Here is a 22,488-nt window from a genome sequence, read left to right as displayed (position 1 = left end):
CATAGTGTGTGTACCAGTGAGACTCTCAGATTTACTACAGTCCCTATACTATACTACACTATACTACAGTCCCCACAGCGCTGCTCCGGTCTGGGCCCTATACTTTACTACACTATACTATACTGTGCTATACTATAGTATACTACAGTCCAAACAGTGCTGCTCCAGTCGAGTGAGTGAGTGACAGAAAGCCAGAAAAAGAAGGAGAAAAAAGGAAAGACTTTTGAGACGCACAAAATAAAAGCACTTTGTAGGTTATCTGAGCTTAACCTTGATAAATAAAATAGTGTTGCCTGTTTAATAATGCAGACAGAACCCGGGGCCAAGAGCACACACGGCCCGGAGGGGCAGGGTCACACACACACACACACACTGTCACACACACACACACTGTCACACACACGTACATACACTGACACACACACGTCCCGGGAGGGGAAGGGTCACACACACTCAAACACACACTGTCACACACATTGTCACATACTGTCACACACACTGTCACACACTGAGTATACACATTGTCACACCATCACACACAATGGCCATGAGGGAGGGAGAGAGGGAGAGCAGGGGGAAAGGAGGGAGAGAGAGGAGTGGGAAAGGTTGATGGGTGAGGAGAGAGGGAGAGAGAGAGAGGGACTGAGATGGGTAGGGAGGGGAGGGTGGTGACACAGGGTGGGAGGGAGAGAGGCAGGAGAGAAGGAGGGGAGGAAGGGAGGGACTAAGAGGGATTCTCTCTTTCTCTCTGTCTCTTTCTCTCTCTCTGTCTATCTCTCTCTCTGTGTGTGACCTTGCTGCTCAGTGCACTGAGTGCTGGGAGCCCCATTGATCCACCTCTCAGGCGATCGATTGCTCAGGTCTGGCCCAGAGCTGATAACACTGACTGGATTACAAATAAGAGAGAGAGCAAAGTTACAAATTAAATAAAAAAAAGGAGTAAATATACAACAGCATTCGCTAATACCGCCAGGCACAGGAAGAGGCGAAGAGGGGGAGAGGGAGGGATAGGGAGGGGAAAAAAGAGAGAGGGACAGAGAGAGAGATGGATTGAGAGAGGGATATAGAGAGGGACAGATAGAGAGAGGGACAGAGAGTGCTAGGGACAGAGAGAGGGAGACAAAGACACCAACAGAGACGCACGGGGACGAAAACACAAAGCAACAAAACCCCACCGGTGATGTCACAGTCCTGGTGTGATTGGGCCATCTCCGCCTCCCTCCCTGGCTCCGCCCCCTCTCTATGACCTCACTGATGATGTAATAAATGCACTGCAACACAAACCCACAGAGCTCCACCCAAGACCCCCAGACAAGAAGGACTCTCACTCTCCCTCACCGATGATGTAAAGGTCCCGCCCCAATTGGACCACCACCCCTACTACTGTCCTGCCGCCCACCCCGGCCCCGCCACCTCCCCGTGACCTCACCGATGATGTAATAGTCCTGCTGGGTCTTGAACTCGTGGCCCCACAGGTTGGGGCTGTACTCCTGGAACTTGATGGTGAAGCGCATGTCACTGTTGGGCCGGTCGCAGGTCAGCAGCAGGTTGGGCGGCCCGGTCACCTCGCAGCGGTCTGCCTGCTCCTGGGTTGACACCAGGTACAGTTTGTAGTACTCGTAGTCCATGGTGGAGCGGGGGCCCGGTGGCTCCGAGGCAGGGCAGATGAGGTCCAGCCGGTCCCCGATCTGGGGGTACAGCACGTAGCCCTTCTCCTCGCCGAACCTGCACGGGACAGGGAAGACAGAGGGAGAGGTGAGTGGGCTGGGTTCTACTCTCAGTCCAGTCCAGTACAGACTCTCAGTACCAGTCCAGACTCTCAGTACGAGTCCAGTCCAGACTCTCAGTACCAGTCCAGTACAGACTCTCATGATCAGTAAAGACTGTCAGTATCAGTACCAGTCCAGACTCCCAGTATCAGTCCAGTACAGACTCTCAGTATCAGTCCAATCTAGACACTCAGTACCAGTCCAGTCCAGACTCTCTCTATAGTAAAGTATAGACACACACACTGAGACACTATCTCTCCGTCTCTCTCTCTATCCCTCTGCTCCTTTTGACACCTCTTTCACCCCTGATCCATCTGTTCCTGTCAAGGTCTCGGTCTCCCTCTCTCTTTGTCTACCTGTATCTCTATCTTTCATTCTTTCTTGCTGTCTGTCTCTCCCTCTCTACCCATTGTGAGAAGTTTGAGCATGTATGCACTGCATGGCACCACTCACAGCAGCGACAACACAATACTACACACCGTACACAACTCGAGAAGGAGAGAGAGAGAGAGAGAGAGAAAAAGGTGAAGAGAAAACCATTGAAAAAGGGAGCGAGAGAAGACGACAGAAACTCCCACGGAGTGATTGTATTAGATCTGTATTCTGTCCGTGTGTGATGTTTGTGGTCATTATTATTATGATCATTGTTGTGCGGAAGAAAGGCCGGTTCTGATCGCTGTCCCTCCGCGCGAGAGACAACGAGGATTAGGGAGAGAGAGAGAGGGACGATAATCCAGTCGCCCAGAGGGTACTTAAAATTCCCCCACAGAAACGGCAGTCCTGAGTGGAAACAGTGCCTGGTGGGGGCACTGGGGGGTAGCATGAGAGGCCGACCACAGCTGTCCTTCAGAAGGGGCCCAGCAGCAGGCTTTGTGTTTCGGTCTTATTCTTCCCTCTCTCCTCTCTCTCTCTCTTTCTCTCGTTTTTTTGGTCAACTACTACTTGAGAGCACTGATCCACGCCTCCCTCCCTCTCTCTCTCCTCCCCTTCTCCAAGTTCTGCTACCTTCCCCTCTCTCTCCCTCTGTCTTCTCTACTTCTCCCTCCCTCTCTACTTCTGCCCCTCTCATTCACTTTCCAAAGTGTCATTCTCTCCTTTCTTCTGTCTCCTAACCCTTCAATTGCTGCCTTCTCTCCTTCTATATCTCCTTCTCTCTCATTCTCTCTTTCACTCCCCCTTCCTCTCCCCTCAACCCTCTTTCCCCTTCTCTCCCTCCCTGTCTGTCTGTCCCTCTCCCCCTCTCTTCTCTACTTCTCCCCCTCTCTCCCTCTCATTTCCTTTCCAAAGTGTCTTGTTCTCTCTCCCTTCTCATCTCCTAACCCTTCAATTGCTGCCTTCTCTACTTCTATGCCTCCTTCTCTCTTGTTCTCTCCTTCACCCCCCCTCTCTTCCCTTCTCTCCCTCTCTCAGGAAAGAAGAGGGAGAGTAAAAGGAGAGGGGAAAGAAAGAGTGAGAGAAGGCGGAGAGGCATGGGGAGGATGTAGAGAAAAACGAGAGCTGCCAGTTGGGATTAGTGCATTAAATCAAACAGGAATGAATACATGATTGAATGAGTGAATTAATCAATTAATTAATTAATCTAAACCCATTGTAACATGCAGGAGCTCTGATGGCAGCTTTAACAATCCTATCGGGGAAATGGGCAGCAGAGACACCAGCCCCACACTTCGCACAGACAGCAGAATCGCACCGGCTAATTATTTACTTAAATAATTACAACTGATTAGTGAGGACAGGTCTCTCTGGCAGGTGTCAGAGAGGAGTCTACCCCCCCGCCCCGCTCTCCCAGGGTTTTTAAATCCGGGGTGTTTCTTGCAGAATTTTGAAGGGAACGGAGAGGGGGGGCACGCGTGGCTGGCATTTGGTGGTTGGCACGGCGATGAGCCCGTTGGCGTGGCGACAGGCTGGCGTGCCAGGCGCCCCACAGAGAGCAGCGGATTACAGAGAATTACAGAGAGAGAGAGAGAGAGAGAGAGAGAGAGAGGGAGGGAGGGAGAGGGAGAGAGAGAGAGAGAGAGAGAGAGAGAGAGGGAGAGGGAGAGGGAGAGGGAGAGGGAGAGGGGGAGAGCGAGATACTCCAATTGCTTGTGTATTACTGTACAAGCTGAGACCCCGCTGGACTGGACTGTGTCTCTCAGGACCAGGGCTGAGACCCTGCTGGACTGGACTGTGTCTCTCAGGACCAGGGCTGAGACCCTGCTGGACTGGACTGTGTCTCTCAGGACCAGGGCTGAGACCCTGCTGGACTGGACTGTGTCTCTGGTTTCAGAAAGTCTCAGCAGACACCAGTCAAAAAGTAACAGGTTTATTACAAAACAAATTAACTCCAAGTGACCCCGGGGTTCTGCTTTCACGGGAAGAGGACAGATGAACTCAAGATTGTGTCTCCTGCGATGGACAGGCAGTCTTAATCTAATCAGGAGTGATGACCCCTTGTTGACATCCGATTAGACAATCATAACCATATGCATAATCATTAACAAATGCCTGAGATTAATCATTACAGTGATTGGGGCTGAGAACCGCTTGTGTGGCTGTGGTCAACAGGACCTCTCTCTCATCAAAGCCTTTAAATCCTCAACCAAAGACCAGTGTTTACACACCCCCAGACACACAACCTTCGCACTGTTTGTGCTGATTGACAACCCTGAGACTCATCAGTGGAGTGCCCCACTGATACAGAGACAGCAGGAAGTACACATGGATGATTGCTTTATAGACAAAATGAAATTAACAACATGACAACATTAGCAATATAATGAAAATGAAGAAAATAATAAGTACGATTTCCCAGTTGGTTACTGTCTCACCCCAGGATCTAACACAGACATAGACATAGACATAGACACACACACACACACACAGACACAGACACACAACACACACACACACACACATCTGACTCCACTCTTTGCTTGTTAATGAGTAAACTGAACCAGAATGACTTGTTCAACATGAATCAATTTAACCCCCTTTTATTTCTCCCTGCGTCTCAATGCAGTATATTAGTACAGCCTCCGACAGGGACATATAATGTACATACATTTTCCCTTAATCATTAATATTATGATCATGAATATGATTATTACTCACATTATTATTATTTATATTTAAATACATTATTATGAATATAATTATGAATAATAATAACATTCAGATATCTTGTACCTGTGGTTGTATAGATCTCAGTCTAAATCAATGACTAAACACACACACACACATACACACTCAAACTCTCTCTCAAACACACACTCACACACATGCACACACACACACAAACTCTCTCACGCTCAGACACGCACACACAAACTCTCTCACACACACACACACACAAAATCACACACGCACACACACACAATCTCAGCTACTGTCACACACACACAAACTCTCACTCAAAAACTCACACTCACTGACAAACACATACAACAGCAGCAGGAGCACAGACACTCACACAACTACTCTCTCACACACACAAACATACACTCACAACTACTCAGACTCATCCACGAACACTCTCCCACACATACTCACAAACACACACAACAGCAGCAGCAGCAGCAAATTCGGGCACTCGCCGTCCAACTGCCCCCTTGGGGTAATTAAGCCTGTCTTGTAGCCCAGCGGGGACAAGGGGAGACACAGGCGATCAGAGCCCCCCGCTGAGCTGCCCGTGGCACAGAGGCAGCGCCAGAGAGTATGCCAGTCTCAGCACACGCAATCACATGCACGCATGCCAACACACAGACACACAGTCACACAATCACACACACCAAGCACGTACACACACACACAGTCTAAACACACAACCGCAGGGAGGTACACAATAATCGTAGGCATACTTAACAGATGAAACACAAGTAAATAGACACCCTAGGCTTAATGCAAAAAATGTGTATATAGGATGTAAGAAGCTCTCTCTAATCTGTTCCCATCTACTAATTACAGACACTGCAGGCACTTGTGTGAGCTCTCTCTCTCTCTCTCTGTGTAACACCGGAGTCTGTTGACAGTCTTTACACTATTCCAGGAAAGAAAGGGACAGGAAGTGGATAGATAGAGATGGAGAGATGGAGAGACAGAGAGACAGAGAGAGAGAGCAAGAGAGAGAGAGAGAGAGAGAGAGATCCTTAATTCCTCAGGATGGATTGGAGCCAATTAGTCCAGGACAATCATGAACAATTAACGAGCCTGCGGAGGATTCCGATCAATTACAGACCTTTGAACTGAACACAGAGAGAGAGGGGGAGAGAGAGAGAGAGAGAGAGAGAGAGAGAGAGAGAGAGAGAGAGAGAGGGACAGAGAGGCCTTACTATACTATACTATACTATACTATAGTATACTATAGTCCAGAGTGATTTCTGAAGACACGTGTAGCAGACTCAGTAGAGTATAGACTCAGTGCAGTACAGTATAGATTCAGTACAGTATAGATTCAGCACAGTATAGACTCAGTAGAGTACAGTATAGACTCAGTAGAGTACAGTATAGACTCAGTATAGTATAGACTCAGTAGAGTACAGTATAGACTCAGTACTGTATAGACTCAGTGCAGTACTGTATAGACTCAGTGCAGTACAGTATAGACTCAGTGCAGTATAGACTCAGTACTGTATAGACTCAGTAGACTACAGTATAGACTCAGTACTGTATAGACTCAGTGCAGTACTGTATAGACTCAGTGCAGTACTGTATAGACTCAGTGCAGTATACACTCAGTACTGTATAGACTCAATGCAGTACAGTATAGACTCAGTACTGTATAGACTCAGTGCAGTATAGACTCAATGCAGTACAGTATAGACTCAGTACTGTATAGACTCAGTACACTACAGTATAGACTCAGTACAGTATAGACTCAGTACTGTATAGACTCAGTGCAGTACAGTATAGACTCAGTACTGTATAGACTCAGTACACTACAGTATAGACTCAGTACAGTATAGACTCAGTACTGTATAGACTCAGTGCAGTACAGTATAGACTCAGTACTGTATAGACTCAGTAGACTACAGTATAGACTCAGTACTGTATAGACTCAGTAGACTACAGTATAGACTCAGTACTGTATAGACTCAGTGCAGTATAGACTCAGTGCAGTATAGACTCAGTGCAGTACAGTATAGACTCTATACTGTAGTCTACTGAGTCTATACAGTACTGACTCAGTAGACTACAGTATAGACTCAGTACTGTATAGACTCAGTGCAGTATAGACTCAGTGCAGTATAGACTCAGTAGAGTACAGTATAGACTCAGTACTGTATAGACTCAGTACTGTATAGACTCAGTACTGTATAGACTCAGTAGACTACAGTATAGACTCAGTACAGTATAGACTCAGTAGAGTACAGTATAGACTCAGTACTGTATAGACTCAGTAGACTACAGTATAGACTCAGTACTGTATAGACTCAGTACTGTATAGACTCAGTAGACTACAGTATAGACTCAGTACTGTATAGACTCAGTACTGTATAGACTCAGTAGACTACAGTATAGACTCAGTACTGTATAGACTCAGTACTGTATAGACTCAGTAGACTACAGTATAGACTCAGTACTGTATAGACTCAGTACTGTATAGACTCAGTGCAGTACAGTATAGACTCAGTACAGTACAGTATAGACTCAGTACTGTATAGACTCAGTGCAGTACAGTATAGACTCAGTACAGTACAGTATAGACTCAGTACTGTATAGACTCAGTGCAGTATAGACTCAGTAGACTACAGTATAGACTCAGTACTGTATAGACTCAGTGCAGTATAGATTCAGCACAGTATAGACTCAGTAGAGTACAGTATACACTCAGTAGACTACAGTATAGACTCAGTGCAGTACAGTATAGACTCAGTACAGTATAGACTCAGTACTGTATAGACTCAGTAGACTACAGTATAGACTCAGTACTGTATAGACTCAGTGCAGTACTGTATAGACTCAGTACTGTATAGACTCAGTACTGTATAGACTCAGTACTGTATAGACTCAGTAGACTACAGTATACACTCAGTGCAGTATACACTCAGTACTGTATAGACTCAATGCAGTACAGTATAGACTCAGTACTGTATAGACTCAGTACTGTATAGACTCAGTAGACTACAGTATACACTCAGTGCAGTATACACGCAGTACTGTATAGACTCAATGCAGTACAGTATAGACTCAGTACTGTATAGACTCAGTAGACTACAGTATAGACTCAGTACAGTATAGACTCAGTACTGTATAGACTCAGTGCAGTACAGTATAGACTCAGTACTGTATAGACTCAGTAGACTACAGTATAGACTCAGTACTGTATAGACTCAGTGCAGTATAGACTCAGTACAGTATAGCCTCAGTGCAGTACAGTATAGACTCAGTACTGTATAGACTCAGTGCAGTATAGACTCAGTAGACTACAGTATAGACTCAGTACAGTATAGACTCAGTGCAGTACAGTATAGACTCAGTACAGTATAGACTCAGTGCAGTATAGACTCAGTAGACTACAGTATAGACTCAGTACAGTATAGACTCAGTGCAGTACAGTATAGACTCAGTACAGTATAGACTCAGTAGACTACAGTATAGACTCAGTACAGTATAGACTCAGTGCAGTATAGACTCAGTGCAGTACAGTATAGACTCAGTGCAGTATAGACTCAGTGCAGTATAGACTCAGTGCAGTACAGTATAGACTCAGTACTGTATAGACTCAGTGCAGTATAGACTCAGTACAGTATAGACTCAGTACTGTATAGACTCAGTAGACTACAGTATAGACTCAGTACTGTATAGACTCAGTAGACTACAGTATAGACTCAGTACTGTATAGACTCAGTAGACTACAGTATAGACTCAGTACAGTATAGACTCAGTACTGTATAGACTTAGTAGACTACAGTATAGACTCAGTACAGTATAGACTCAGTACTGTATAGACTCAGTGCAGTATAGACTCAGTGCAGTACAGTATAGACTCAGTACTGTATAGACTCAGTACAGTATAGACTCAGTACTGTATAGACTTAGTAGACTACAGTATAGACTCAGTACTGTATAGACTTAGTAGACTACAGTATAGACTCAGTACAGTATAGACTCAGTACTGTATAGACTCAGTGCAGTATAGACTCAGTGCAGTACAGTATAGACTCAGTACTGTATAGACTCAGTGCAGTATAGACTCAGCCAAATTACATGGGATAGATAAAAGGAGAGAGATAATGATTTTGTTTTAAATGCAGATTTCTCAACAATCTGAACACAAACAACAGCAGAGTTGAGTGTGAGCGTGCCGCTTCACCACACCCCCCTCAGAGACCCGCCCAAATTAGAACATTAAAGAAATAAAATAAATGAGAAAGAACAACAGCCCAAAAATAATCCTCCTTTTGTTTCCCATCAATGCGAGCGGCATGCTTCCCCCAGCCAATTCCCCTGCTCCCTCTCTCCCTCGCTTTCTTCTCCTCCATCTCTCCATCCCTCCCTCTCTCTTTCCAGGCAGAGGGGAGGACTGAGGAGAATGGGAGAGGAGAAGAGAGGAGAGAGAGCAAGTGAGAGGGAGAGAGAGAGAGGAGAGAGTAACAGAAAGAAAAATGGGGCAAAAGAGAGAGAGCGAGAGAGAGGAGGGGAGGGGGGTCCTGCTGCGCTAACCCAGGTACAGCAGCTCAGAGTCCTGGGGGGGAATTAAGGAGATTGAGAGTGGAGGAGAGAGTGGCACATGGAGAAAGAGAGAGAAGGGGGTGGGGGCAGTGAAGGAGGGAGGGAGGGAGGAAAGAGGGATAGACACAGGGAGTGAGAGGCGAAGAGAGAGGGAGGCGGAGGTTGAAAAAATAATTTGTTTTCACTTTCCTGCCCACATAAAAGAAGCACTGAGAGAGAGAGGGGAAAAAACAGAGAGACAGAGAGAGAAAAGAAAGTCTTGCAAACCCCCCTTGCTAAAATGTGGCGGAACGAATAAATGAATGAATGGCACTATTGTTGTGTACAGAGGAGGGAGGGAGGGAGGGGAAGGGCGTGAGAGAGGGAGGGAAAGGTAGAACAGGGAAAGAGACAGAGAAAGAAGGTAAGACAGAGAGAGAGAGCGTGGTAGAGAAGGGAAAGATATGAGAAAGTGTATTCAGGGTTCTCCACCTCCTTCTTTACCCCTCTCTCTCTCTGCTCCACACACAGTGGGGTTCAGGTGCCACTTGACTCCAGCGCCGGGCAGGACTGGACACGGGCGAGGGTCACAGAGAGCCGCACTCTCACGTCTCCCTCCCTCCTTCTCTGTCTCTTCCCTTGCCCCTCTCTTTATTCCCCCTCTCTCTCTCTCTCTCTCTCTCTCTCTCTCTCTCTCTCTCTCTGTGGGTCTGCAGATTGCATTAATCCCCTGCTCAGACTCTGCCTGTGTGCGAGTGACAGGGCTCTGTGTGTGTTTGTGTGTGTTAATCCAGTGTGATGCCATTCCCACCCCTGGACCAAACCCCAAAAAGCACAGTCAAGTGCTACAACAGATTACCCCCTTTCACAAGCTATAGTGCTCAGAACACACACGCTAACACACATACAAACACACGGCACACACACGCTAACATGCATGCAAACACATGACCCACACACGCTAACTCATATGCAAACACATGCACAGCAACACACAGTGCTGGCTCTAGTCTGGGCCCTATACTATACTATACTATACTATGCTATACTATACTATACTGCACTACAGTCCACACTGACAGGGAAAGATGCAGAGACAGAGAGAGAATGAAAACTACAACTTCTCCCCTCAGACAAAGAAAATGAAAAGAAATAGGGTTCCTTCCTCTCCCTCTATTATTATTATTATTATTATTATTGTTGTTGTTGTTGTTATTTATTTATTTATTTATTTATGTATGTATGTATTTTTAAACCTCCTCTTTTCAGGAATTACAAAAAAAGAGAAGGAATGAAAGAAAGAGTGAAGCCCGTCTGTCAGCTCTCCCGTGGCGCCTGAGTGAGAGAGAGAGAAAGAGAGAGAGAGAGAGAGAGAGAGACAAGAGAGCCGGGACCACACTAGGAGAGGATTGGAAAAGAGAGGAGGAGATTGTAGGGAGTGGCAGAGAGGAACAGTGAGAGAAGGGAGAGAGAGGGAGAGGAGAGGAGAGGAGAAGGGCAAGGGGAAAAATGTGGGGAGAGGCAGGGAGTGACAGAGTGCGAAACAAGGGAGGGACAGGGGGAGGAGAGGACAGGGTGGAAGAGGGGCTGAGGAGAGGAGATCGGGAGTACGTGGGGGGTGCCAGGGAGAGCAAGAGAAAGAGAGGAGAGGAGAAGGAGGACGAGGGAAATGAGAAGAGAGAAAGCGGGGAGTGGCGGGGAGTAACGGAGACAAGAAGAGAGGAGAGCGGAGAGAGAGGGAATGCTGGGAGAGGCAGGGAGTGACAGAGAGTGAAACAAGAGAGGGGAAGAGAGAGAGGGAGAGAGCGATAGAGCCCAACTATGCGATGTTTCTTCTCTTTTTAAACGGTTCCTCTTGTTCCGGCCACATTAAGTCAGCTGTGTTCAGCACTTAACTGAGTAGCTGCTGTTGTTGTGGATGATGTTTTCGCTTTTTTAAATGTTCCTTCAAAGCTGTGCTCAGTGGAGCCCAATGGAGCCCATTTCACACCGATTTCACACCTATTTCACACCTATTTCACGGTTTATAGAGAGCTTCATTATTCTGGGGTGGGGGGTGCAGGAACACTCCGATCGGTTCCCTGAGCTTCGGATCGCACTCGGGGGTTTACAAAGTCGGGACCCCCGGCCTGTCTGCCCCCGCGGGACGCTGAGACTGCCCTGACCGGCCCGGCTCCGGCCTCCTCTGGCCACACACACACGCGTCGCACAAAGAGGAGGCACGGCCTGCGGGGGACCCTGTATCACGCAACACACACACACAGGCCATCGCACGGTCAGGGCCGAAAGAAGGGAAGAGAGGAGAGGAGAGAGAGGAGAGACACATGGGAGAGAGGAGAGAAACACGGGAGAGAGGAGAGAAACACAGGGGAGAGAGGAGAGAGAGGAGAGAAACACAGGGGAGAGAGGAGAGAAACACAGGGGAGAGAGGAGAGAGAGGAGAGAAACACAGGGGAGAGAGGAGAGAGAGGAGAGAAACACAGGGGAGAGAGGAGAGAGAGGAGAGATACACAGGAGAGAGAGGAGAGAAACACAGGGGAGAGAGGAGAGAAACACAGGGGAGAGAGGAGAGAAACACAGGGGAGAGATACACAGGAGAGAGAGGAGAGAAACACAGGGGAGAGAGGAGAGAAACACAGGGGAGAGAGGAGAGAGAGGAGAGAAACACAGGGGAGAGAGGAGAGATACACAGGAGAGAGAGGAGAGAGAGGAGAGAAACACAGGGGAGAGAGGAGAGAAACACAGGGGAGAGAGGAGAGAAACACAGGGGAGAGAGGAGAGAGAGGAGAGAAACACAGGGGAGAGAGGAGAGAGAGGAGAGATACACAGGAGAGAGAGGAGAGAAACACAGGGGAGAGAGGAGAGAAACACAGGGGAGAGAGGAGAGAGAGGAGAGATACACAGGAGAGAGAGGAGAGAAACACAGGGGAGAGAGGAGAGAAACACAGGGGAGAGAGGAGAGAGAGGAGAGAAACACAGGGGAGAGAGGAGAGATACACAGGAGAGAGAGGAGAGAGAGGAGAGAAACACAGGGGAGAGAGGAGAGAAACACAGGGGAGAGAGGAGAGAGAGGAGAGAAACACAGGAGATAGAGGAGAGAAGAAACATGGGAGAGAGGAGAGAGAGGAGAGACACATGGGAGAGAGGAGAGAAACACGGGAGAGAGGAGAGAAACACAGGGGAGAGAGGAGAGAGAGGAGAGAAACACAAGGGAGAGAGGAGAGAAACACAGGGGAGAGAGGAGAGAGAGGAGAGAAACACAGGGGAGAGAGGAGAGAAACACAGGGGAGAGAGGAGAGAAACACAGGGGAGAGAGGAGAGAAACACAGGAGATAGAGGAGAGAAGAAACATGGGAGAGAGGAGAGAGAGGAGAGACACATGGGAGAGAGGAGAGAAACACAGGGAAGACGAGAGGAGAGAGGAGAGATACACAGGAGAGAGAGAGGAGAGAGGAGAGAGGAAAGAAACAGCGGGAGGAAGGGAGAGAGGAGACGAGACGAGAGAAACAGGCCAGAGACAGGAGACGAGAGGAGAGAAACAGGGGAGAGAGGCATCTCATGCCAATAAAGCTTGTTTTGAATTTGAATTTGAGCAGAGACGAGAGAGGAGAAGAGAGGAGAGAAATGGGGAGAGGAGATAAACAGGACAGGTGGAAGAGGAGAGAAGAAATTAGAATAAAGGTGAGAGGAGAAGAGAGGAAGGGGAGCAAAATGAAGACAGAAAAACAGATCAACCTCAAGAAGAAGAATAAAGAAAAGCAGACAAAGACAAAAGAGACGACAACAATACGAAACTATAAGAGTAATAGTTATACTAAAAATAAAAACAAAAGTTATAACAAAGATAAATAGCACCGACAGAACGAGGCTCCGGCGCCTGCCAGCCGCTAACGAGCTCGTAATTAACGAGCCTAATTTCTCAGCACACGAATTAACAGCTGCTGCATTATTAATGGGCCGATTAATATTTGATTTGTTTTTTTGGAAGTTTGTCTAGAGAGTTCCCACACCCCCAGCACAGCGCAGAGGGGAGACGAAACTTGGTATTAATTATGAAGATTTAACAGGAGAAATGTTTTGTTAGAGATAAACGAAGCCCTGTCAAAACACAACCCCCTCTCCTCCTCTCCTCTCCTCCTCTTCCCCCCTCACTCCTTCTGTCTCGCTCTCCCGCTCATGGCTTTGATACAACTTCAAACAGCTGTAGTTGTGTGACAGTTTGTGTCTCAGTCCCACCATAGGATTGTACAGGAACAGTGCTACAGCACTATATTATACAGTAATAATATGAATAATAATAACAATTATTATTATAAAATAAAAGTTACATCCCTCTCTCTCTCTCTATCACACACACAGAAGTATGCACACTCTCCCTTTCTCTCTCAAGAGACCAAAACATATGGAGAGAGAGAACCAGCTGGAGAGAGATGGAGAGCAAGAGAATGAGGGGGTAAGTGGGAGAGGGGGCTGGAGAGATGAGAGAGAGAGAGAGAGAAAGAGAGAGGGGTTGGAGAGGAAAGAGATGGACAGAGAGAAGAGTTGGAGAGAAGAGAAACAGACAGAGTAGGGCTGGAGAGACAAGAGAGAGAGGGGTTGGAGAGAATAGAAATGGACAGAGAGAGGGGTTGGAGAGAAGAGAGAGAGGCAGAGAGAAGGGTTGGAGAGATGAGAGAGAGAGAAAGAGAGGAGTTGGAGAGAAGAGAGACAAAAGTAGCAGAAGACAGAGGGAGAGAGACAGAAAGGGGCAGAGATGGACAGATGCCAGGGAAGTGAGGAAAGAATGAGAGAAAGAGACGGTCCCTGCCTCCACCTGCCTGAGCTCGCTGCCGCTCAATCGGAACAATTAATTGCTTAATTGGACACATGTACTGATTAGTTCTTCCTTCTCAATCTCCCGTCAGCCGTTCACAGAGAGAGAGAGAGAGAGAGAGAGAGAGAGAGAGAGAGGGAGAGAAAATAGTGTACGGTCCTATACTCTACCCCTCCCAGTATACAGCTATAATGAACAAATAATATTTTCTTTATACTGTTAATGGTTCTGTGTTGTTAAATCCATTTAGTCACTAAAGCAGATCATCCGTTTGTATTGACTCCTTTCTGGGGGCTACATTAATGATTAGTTTACTGGATTGTACACAGCTATTGTCCTTCGGAGATTCAATCAGCACAAACAGTACAGCGGCGGTGTGTGTTGGGGCTCAGCCATTTGATTGAGCACTTAAAACAATGTCTCTGATAAACATCTGCCGCCTGCACAACGCTGACCAGCACATCAAACACAGTGTCCCACTCGGGCTTGTGTTAATCATTATGCATCTGTGCATCCTGGGACCTTCTAAACCCACCACACATTGGAGCCGTTTACTGTAGTAAATAACAGCGGACTCTAGTGTAGTGCAGCACAGCACAGTGTACTGCAGGGGTGTGCTGTACAGGCTCACTCTTGACACAGTTCAGTGCGTCTCTCTCTCTCTATGTATATATGGTGACGTCAGTACGTCACCACGCATACCTGTACACAGCGGCGTGTGTGTGTGTGTGAGAGAGAGAGAGAGAGAGAGAGAGAGAGAGAGAGAGTAACAGCGTAAAAGCATTCTCCATTAATCAGTGTTTGGAAAAGTCCGCAGTATCCAACACAGGCCGGGTTCAAACCAAAGCAAATCTAACTTTATTCATTGTTGCTACTATTAGTAGTAGTGTTGTAGCAGCAGCGGCAGTAGTGATTTACTCTGCGATGGGGGCACAGCTTTGTAATTGATCCCTGGTGCGAAGTTTGATTCAGTCTGGGGTGCAGCCTGCAGTCTGCCTGTACAGTTTACAGTCGCTTTTATACACACATGATCCATGTGTATCTCCTCTCTCTCTCTCTCTCTCTCTCTCTCTGATCTCCACAGGCGGTTTCTCTCTATTCTGTCAGCGTCTCGTCTCGCAGGCGAGGGCCGGACCACACACAGTACTGTACACACTGCACAGCCAGCACACACACACACACTGTACACAGTGCATCTACACACACTGTACACCATGTGCAAATGCGCACAAACACACTGTGCAAACTGTACACTGACACACCTCAATAGTATATGAGTTGATAACTCCTACTACCACTGCTGCTATGAATAATAATTCTCTCTCTCTCTCTCTCTCTCTCTCTCTCATTGCCCCAGACAGATTAACCCCTTCCTGCATCACTGACAGCAAATCAATATACAACTATTTTGGAAACACAGGACACATGTGTTTAAGATGTAAATATTGCACTTAGGGCTTCATGACATTGGATTCTCCCCGGACTAGACTGCACTGTGTCTCTCAGGACCAGGGCTGAGACCCCGCTGGACTGGACTGTGTCTCTCAGGACCAGGGCCGAGACCCTGCTGGACTGGACTGTGTCTCTCAGGACCAGGGCTGAGACCCCGCTGGACTGGACTGTGTCTCTCGGGACCAGAGACCCTGCTGGACTGGACTGTGTCTCTCAGGACCAGGGCTGAGACCCTGCTGGACTGGACAGGTCTGAGAGACAGCTGAAGGACACTTGAACAGCACTCTGCGACTGGAACTGAGTTTTAACCCCTCGGTGGAGGTCAGAAGCGTCTCCTCACTGAAGCCGGTTCAGTGTGTCTAAAGAGAAACACTGCCGTTTTCACCCAGAGTGAATGAATCTTACATTTGGTCTACAGTATGAGCAGTAATACTACTATTACTGACCTATTATAATAGAACTTATAACTACTACTGAATACTACTACTGCTACTAAACAATTACCCAAACAATATCTAATTTCATTCTATTTTAACTTTAATATGTTTATGTTATGATGATGATGAAAGGTGAGACTTTGGGGTCTCTCATGGTGTCTGTAATCGCCCTGTCTGGACATCTCCCCCAAAAAACAGCATTCAGTTGTCACCCATTACCCCAGCGGAGACTGCAGCTCAACTCCCATCCTATCAATGACTCTATTACAGCGACAGACACTGGCAACAGCAGCAATAATCGGCACAATAACAGGCCTTGATCCAAAGTTACTCTTTCACCCGCACGGAAACACACGCTGAGACAATCACGCATGCGGCGTGCGGCGAGGTGCGGCGCTGTATCCACGGTATGGCACGACCGTGCGCCACGCCACGCCGCGCCGGGATCAACTTTCACTTTCCTTAGCAGAGAGCCCGGGGACAGCAGCCTCGGCACACGGCACCGGCTCGGTCCACATCACGCACAGCCCCCCGCACCAGCAGCACAAACCCACCTTTTGTTGAGCGAGTTCCAGTAAATGGGCTCCATGTTGGTGGCCTCGGTGCCCAGTAAATCCAGCGAGAAAAGCAGTAGGATCCCCAGTGCGTGCCAACACGTCCCCGGGCACATCGCTGCCCGCATCCTCCTCCTCCTCCTCCTCCTCCTCTTCCTCCCCAGGGAACACACACAACAGGTACTCCAATGCACGAAAGAGCCAGCGCCAGACACACTACTGTGAGAGACGCACTCGCCCGTCCTCCAGGCCGAGGAAAAGTTTCCCCGTTGGGCGCAACCCGACCCGGGCCAACGCAGCTGCGGCCGGCGAACCGAGCCGGGTCCGGGCCAGAGGGGCTGCTGTTACTGGGGGGCTGGGGGCCCGTTTGCGCTGCTCCTCGCCCCGGCGCAAAGAGTGGCAGAGTGGCGCACCGGTGCGATCAAAGTAGCGCCGAGCGTCCCGGGTCCGACAGCGCCAGAGCGGCTACTCCAACGCCATGGCGCTGCTCTCGTCTGTCTGCTCGTCTCTCTTCCCTCTCTTCTTGTCGTCCTCTATCCCTGCGCCGCGATCTCTCCCCCGAACCCCCCAGTCCGCCGGGCTCCTGCGGGCGGGTACACCATGTAGTTTGGATGGAAAGGTAAGATCTCTCTCTCCGTCTCTCCCTCCTTTTTCTCTTCTTTCTTCTCAGATCCCGTTACGGCTGCAGACCTGCCTTCGGACTCCGCTCCACTTGGCACTTTTGCTCTTCTCTGTCCCCCCCTCTCATCCCAACTCTCTCTCCCTCTCTCCCTCTCTCTCTCTCTCTCTCTCAATCCAGTATCCAAGTCTCGGGCAAAGCGGAGCTGTTTTATTCTGCACCCACACGACTACCACTATTAATATAATTGTTATTGCTATTAATCACAATATTATTCACGGTGCTGTTTTTATTTTGTGCTCTTACCTCCTGAGAGAGAGAAAACTCACGCATTTATAATTGTGTAGCAAGTTTGTGACAAAGTCTTCCTGTGCAGCGATCCCGGGTATAAAAGCGCAATAATAATCTCGATAATCACGCTAATAGTAATACTAATAATCACATATTGCCAATTATAATGCTAATGCTTGTTTTATACGCGCATGCATGTATAATGAAGAGATCGGTGTGACTCCAGTCTCCGCAGAGATGGGGGTTCAGTCTGTTTTTTTTCTTCTTCTCCCCCTAAATCCCAGATCAAGCTGCGGGATGAAATCGCTCAGAGTCGCATCTGCGTCCCGGCGGCTCCGGCCGGAGGACAGTCTCTCCCCCCGATTGCGCTCCTTCAATCGCCGCTTTCATCCGTTTCTCTCTCTCTCTCTCTCTCTCCCTCTCTCTCTCCCTCTCTCTCTGAATGTGAGTGGCGTGTCTCTGGCTCTGAGCAGGGTAACTGCTTCATGTGAAGGGGGGGGGGGCTGTGTGAGTGACTGTGTGTTTGGAGAGAGAGAGGGAGAGGGAGGGAGAGAGAGAGGGAGAGAGGGAGAGGGGGAGAGGGGGGGAGAAAACACAAATCCCGGCTCCGCTTCTCCTCTCAGCACCCAGATTATGATAACTGTGATGATTATTGGTTGTTGATCGTGTATTGATGGGCTGCTGTCTGCTGTCTCTCCCTCTCTGTGTAAACTGATAAAATCCCTATCTTCTCTCCAGCCACACATTCCACACGAGAGAGAGAGAGAAATAGAGAGAGAGAGAGGAGGGGGGAGGACTGATGGGACACGGCGGCCCCGAAAACCCGACATGGACTTTTTCTTTCTTTCTTTCTCGTGTATTTATTATTGTTAATTCCTCTGAGTCTTTCAGACACAAGTCAGTCGTTTCCGTGTCGCCCTGAACCGCAGAGAGAGAGAGAGAGAGAGAGAGAGAGAGAGAGAGAGAGAGAGAGAGAGAGAGGGGTATCGGTCCACCGAATGGCCCGTCCAATAGGACACACGGAACCGAGCCGAGGAGTCACAGATCACTGCTAACTTTTACAGCTACCAGGCAGACGGGTCTGAATGGGCCCATATTGCACACACAATACACACACACTACTCCCTCTCTCTCTCTCTCTCTCTCTCTCTCTCTCTCTCACACACACACGTCACCAGTACAAAGACTCGTCTCCGAGATGGAGGGATATTATTTGCGGGGATGCAGCGCCCTCTAGCGGCTGCCCGGAGTGTTTCATTAAACTGTGTTTCTTGATGATTAATGTGTTGGTTTTTTCGGGGTCTCCCAAATTACAGTGTATTAACATAGTAGGTACTCAGTAACTACATGTTAGTTACGATCAAGAACAGTGTAAGTATACATTTGTTAACATGTACTTATTGTGTAAAAAGTGCCTGGTATAGCTGCAAAGACATCCTTACCAGGCAAATGTGTACTTTCATACACCGTTAATCATTTTTACACATTAAGTACATGTTAGCAAAAGCTTAATTACACTGTTCTTATGAGTAACTAACATGTAGATACTGAGTACCTACTATGTGAAGTAACTGTAATTTGGGGGACCTATTGTAAAGTGTTACTGTTTAGTAAAGTGCAACAGTTCTTTATTATTGTTCTCTTGCAAAATCATCATCATATTTGTATTGTTATTATCATGGCTGTACCGTCACATGCAGACAAAGTGTCTTCTGACTCTGAAAGTGCTACACTCTTAACATCCCGTGTTTGTTCAAGGACAACACAATTGACCAACAACACAACAATGTGTTTTTCCTACAGAGGCTTGTGTGCTGTTCTTGAACAAACACAGAAAGTGTTAAATGTAACACACTCGTTCTGAGAGTGTAGGGGTGATGACACTGTGGGGCAGGGCTGTGTCTGAGGTCCAGCCATGAGGGACACCGTGTTTGTGTTACACCTCTGCTCCGATCACCCCCCACAGATGCAGCTGCTTCAGAGCCCGAGACAAGAGCTCTTCTTCGCCTTGTTCACCAGGACCGTCCCACAACACACACGAGTGCAGAGTTAAGAGAGGCAAGGTGTAGAGTCACAGCGCCACAGTGGAACAGCAGCGGGATTGATCCGGATTGGGCAGGATTGATCGCTGAGGCGAGAACGGGCCGCTCAGCCGGAGGAGCCGACTGCAGGACTGAATCAGAAACGAAAGAGGAACCTGAAGCCCAGAGACGCTGTCTGTGCGAAACCACGGGTGTGTCGCCAGCGCGTTGATGTCGACGGTCCTGCCCGAGCCGAGACACACACCAGCAGACGGGTGCTCGTGGATGTTAACCCTGCTCTTGTAGGACTGACACTATCGCACCCTGTGGTCTCTGATGTGTGTGTTTTAGTTACACTCACCCTCATCAGGCTGAAGGTATTGTAGATCTCCTGGCAGCTGAGTGTTGTCCTATAGGCGGGACATCAGCACAGTTGTTGTGTTTCTTCTCTACCTCGTGGAACTGACCCGAGCCTCTGGGCCATGGTTGTAGTCATCCTCTCATCTCCATCTCACACTCACCACAGACACCAGTCCCGTTCCTGTGTGTTCACACCGGGTTTGGATTTCAATAACCGATCTAAGAAATTATACAACAACTCAAAGACACATGTAACTTCACTCTGTTGTATGGGACTCACAATAACAGCACAACGCAACACATTTAGTCTGAGCGCCTCTCAGGTATTTCTCCAGCTGAATAAAGGTGTGAAATCTCCGCTTCTTGTTTGTTTTGACCTCATTGGATCCGAAAAGCAGTTGCTGTCTGGCCCAGTTCTTGAAAAGTCACATCATTTCTATCCCTCTCTTTCTGCACATTAGATTCAATCCCTTCACTCCATTGTCAGTGAAACCCTGTGAACATGAGTGATACCGTATGATGTCAGGACACGCTGTACTGCCATGTATGTAGCAGGCTTTCACTGGACTGTACACTCACCTAAAGGATTATTAGGAACACCTGTTCAATTTCTCATTAATGCAATTATCTAACCAACCAATCACATGGCAGTTGCTTCAATGCATTTAGGGGTGTGGTCCTGGTCAAGACAATCTCCTGAACTCCAAACTGAATGTCTGAATGGGAAAGAAAGGTGATTTAAGCAATTTTGAGCGTGGCATGGTTGTTGGTGCCAGACGGGCCGGTCTGAGTATTTCACAATCTGCTCAGTTACTGGGATTTTCACGCACAACCATTTCTAGGGTTTACAAAGAATGGTGTGAAAAGGGAAAAACATCCAGTATGCGGCAGTCCTGTGGGCGAAAATGCCTTGTTGATGCTAGAGGTCAGAGGAGAATGGGCCGACTGATTCAAGCTGATAGAAGAGCAACTTTGACTGAAATAACCACTCGTTACAACCGAGGTATGCAGCAAAGCATTTGTGAAGCCACAACACGTACAACCTTGAGGCGGATGGGCTACAACAGCAGAAGACCCCACCGGGTACCACTCATCTCCACTACAAATAGGAAGAAGAGGCTACAATTTGCACAAGCTCACCAAAATTGGACAGTTGAAGACTGGAAAAATGTTGCCTGGTCTGATGAGTCTCGATTTCTGTTGAGACATTCAGATGGTAGAGTCAGAATTTGGCGTAAACAGAATGAGAACATGGATCCATCATGCCTTGTTACCACTGTGCAGGCTGGTGGTGGTGGTGTAATGGTGTGGGGGATGTTTTCTTGGCACACTTTAGGCCCCTTAGTGCCAATTGGGCATCGTTTAAATGCCACGGCCTACCTGAGCATTGTTTCTGACCATGTCCATCCCTTTATGACCACCATGTACCCATCCTCTGATGGCTACTTCCAGCAGGATAATGCACCATGTCACAAAGGTCGAATCATTTCAAATTGGTTTCTTGAACATGACAATGAGTTCACTGTACTAAACTGGCCCCCACAGTCACCAGATCTCAACCCAATAGAGCATCTTTGGGATGTGGTGGAACGGGAGCTTCGTGCCCTGGATGTGCATCCCACAAATCTCCATCAACTGCAAGATGCTATCCTATCAATATGGGCCAACATTTCTAAAGAATGCTTTCAGCACCTTGTTGAATCAATGCCACGTAGAATTAAGGCAGTTCTGAAGGCGAAAGGGGGTCAAACACAGTATTAGTATGGTGTTCCTAATAATCCTTTAGGTGAGTGTATATGCAAACATAGCTAACAATTTATGTTTTATATTGACGGCATTTGGGATGTAATCCAGATGTGCTGGAACGGATGCATTCTCAAGGTAAATGTAAATGTTTCTGCTCACATTGTGATTCGAAATCCTTAAGGAACCTTAGCAAACATACCTAGTGCTTCAATAAATGGTGATGGGGTGTTTGTGAGTGCATTTCTCTTGATGAAAGGCTCCCAGTCATTTTAAATTCTCACCAATAGGACAACAAGACCACAGACAGTGTTAGTATCGTGCAAAAAGACACACTAGAATAACAGGCTACAGTGGTGCAGTGGTGAAGTGTGTCTGAAACCGAAGTACAAATAAATTAAATTTAAATCAAAGAACAGCATCTGATTATATCTGGCCCTCCTTCCCCCCACCCACACACACACACACACACACACACACTGACACACACCGATGGAAACTACTCGTCAGCAGCGCCTCTGTGGTCTGTAAGTTACTGACGTGCATAAAGAGGTGCCAGTCTTTATAAATTACATCCCTGAGGACACAATACCTTAATTTATTATTATGCACCAGCCATGTCGTACTTTATTGTTCTTATTTTACTGTAGGGCAAAAACTGCTACTACTGTACTACTAGTAGTAGTAATCATAAAAACACAAGTGTTCGCCCACGCAACACTAGAGCTCTTCTGAAAACGATCTCATTCTAACTGACACGTTACAGGCATCTCTGATATACAGGATACATACAGAAG

General features: G+C 47.7%; 1 protein-coding gene and 1 long non-coding RNA gene across 3 annotated transcripts in view; one reads left to right on the top strand and one right to left on the bottom strand.

Moving 5' to 3' along the window:
• Positions 1–18,040, bottom strand: part of efnb3b (ephrin-B3b) — a 38,903-nt gene extending 20,863 nt beyond the window's left edge. For both annotated transcript variants that reach the window (XM_066722431.1, XM_066722432.1), the window contains exons 1-2: positions 16,658–18,040; positions 1,430–1,725 (exon numbers count right to left, since the gene is read on the bottom strand). In XM_066722431.1, the coding sequence (XP_066578528.1) occupies positions 1,430–1,725; positions 16,658–16,785 (424 nt within the window). In that variant the 5' untranslated portion in view covers positions 16,786–18,040. The remainder of the gene's footprint in view (positions 1–1,429; positions 1,726–16,657) is intronic.
• LOC136768309 (uncharacterized) lies at positions 17,140–20,305 on the top strand. The gene is made up of 2 exons (XR_010821962.1): positions 17,140–17,276; positions 19,534–20,305. It is a non-coding gene; the product is annotated as an uncharacterized LOC136768309 (long non-coding RNA).
• The last annotated feature ends 2,183 nt before the right edge of the window (positions 20,306–22,488 follow it).

The sequence above is a fragment of the Amia ocellicauda genome, chromosome 14 (genome assembly GCF_036373705.1).
Source record: "Amia ocellicauda isolate fAmiCal2 chromosome 14, fAmiCal2.hap1, whole genome shotgun sequence".
NCBI classification, from domain to species: domain Eukaryota; kingdom Metazoa; phylum Chordata; class Actinopteri; order Amiiformes; family Amiidae; genus Amia; species Amia ocellicauda.
Note: the sequence above shows the minus strand (reverse complement) of the source record. Positions and strands in the feature narration are given on the sequence as shown.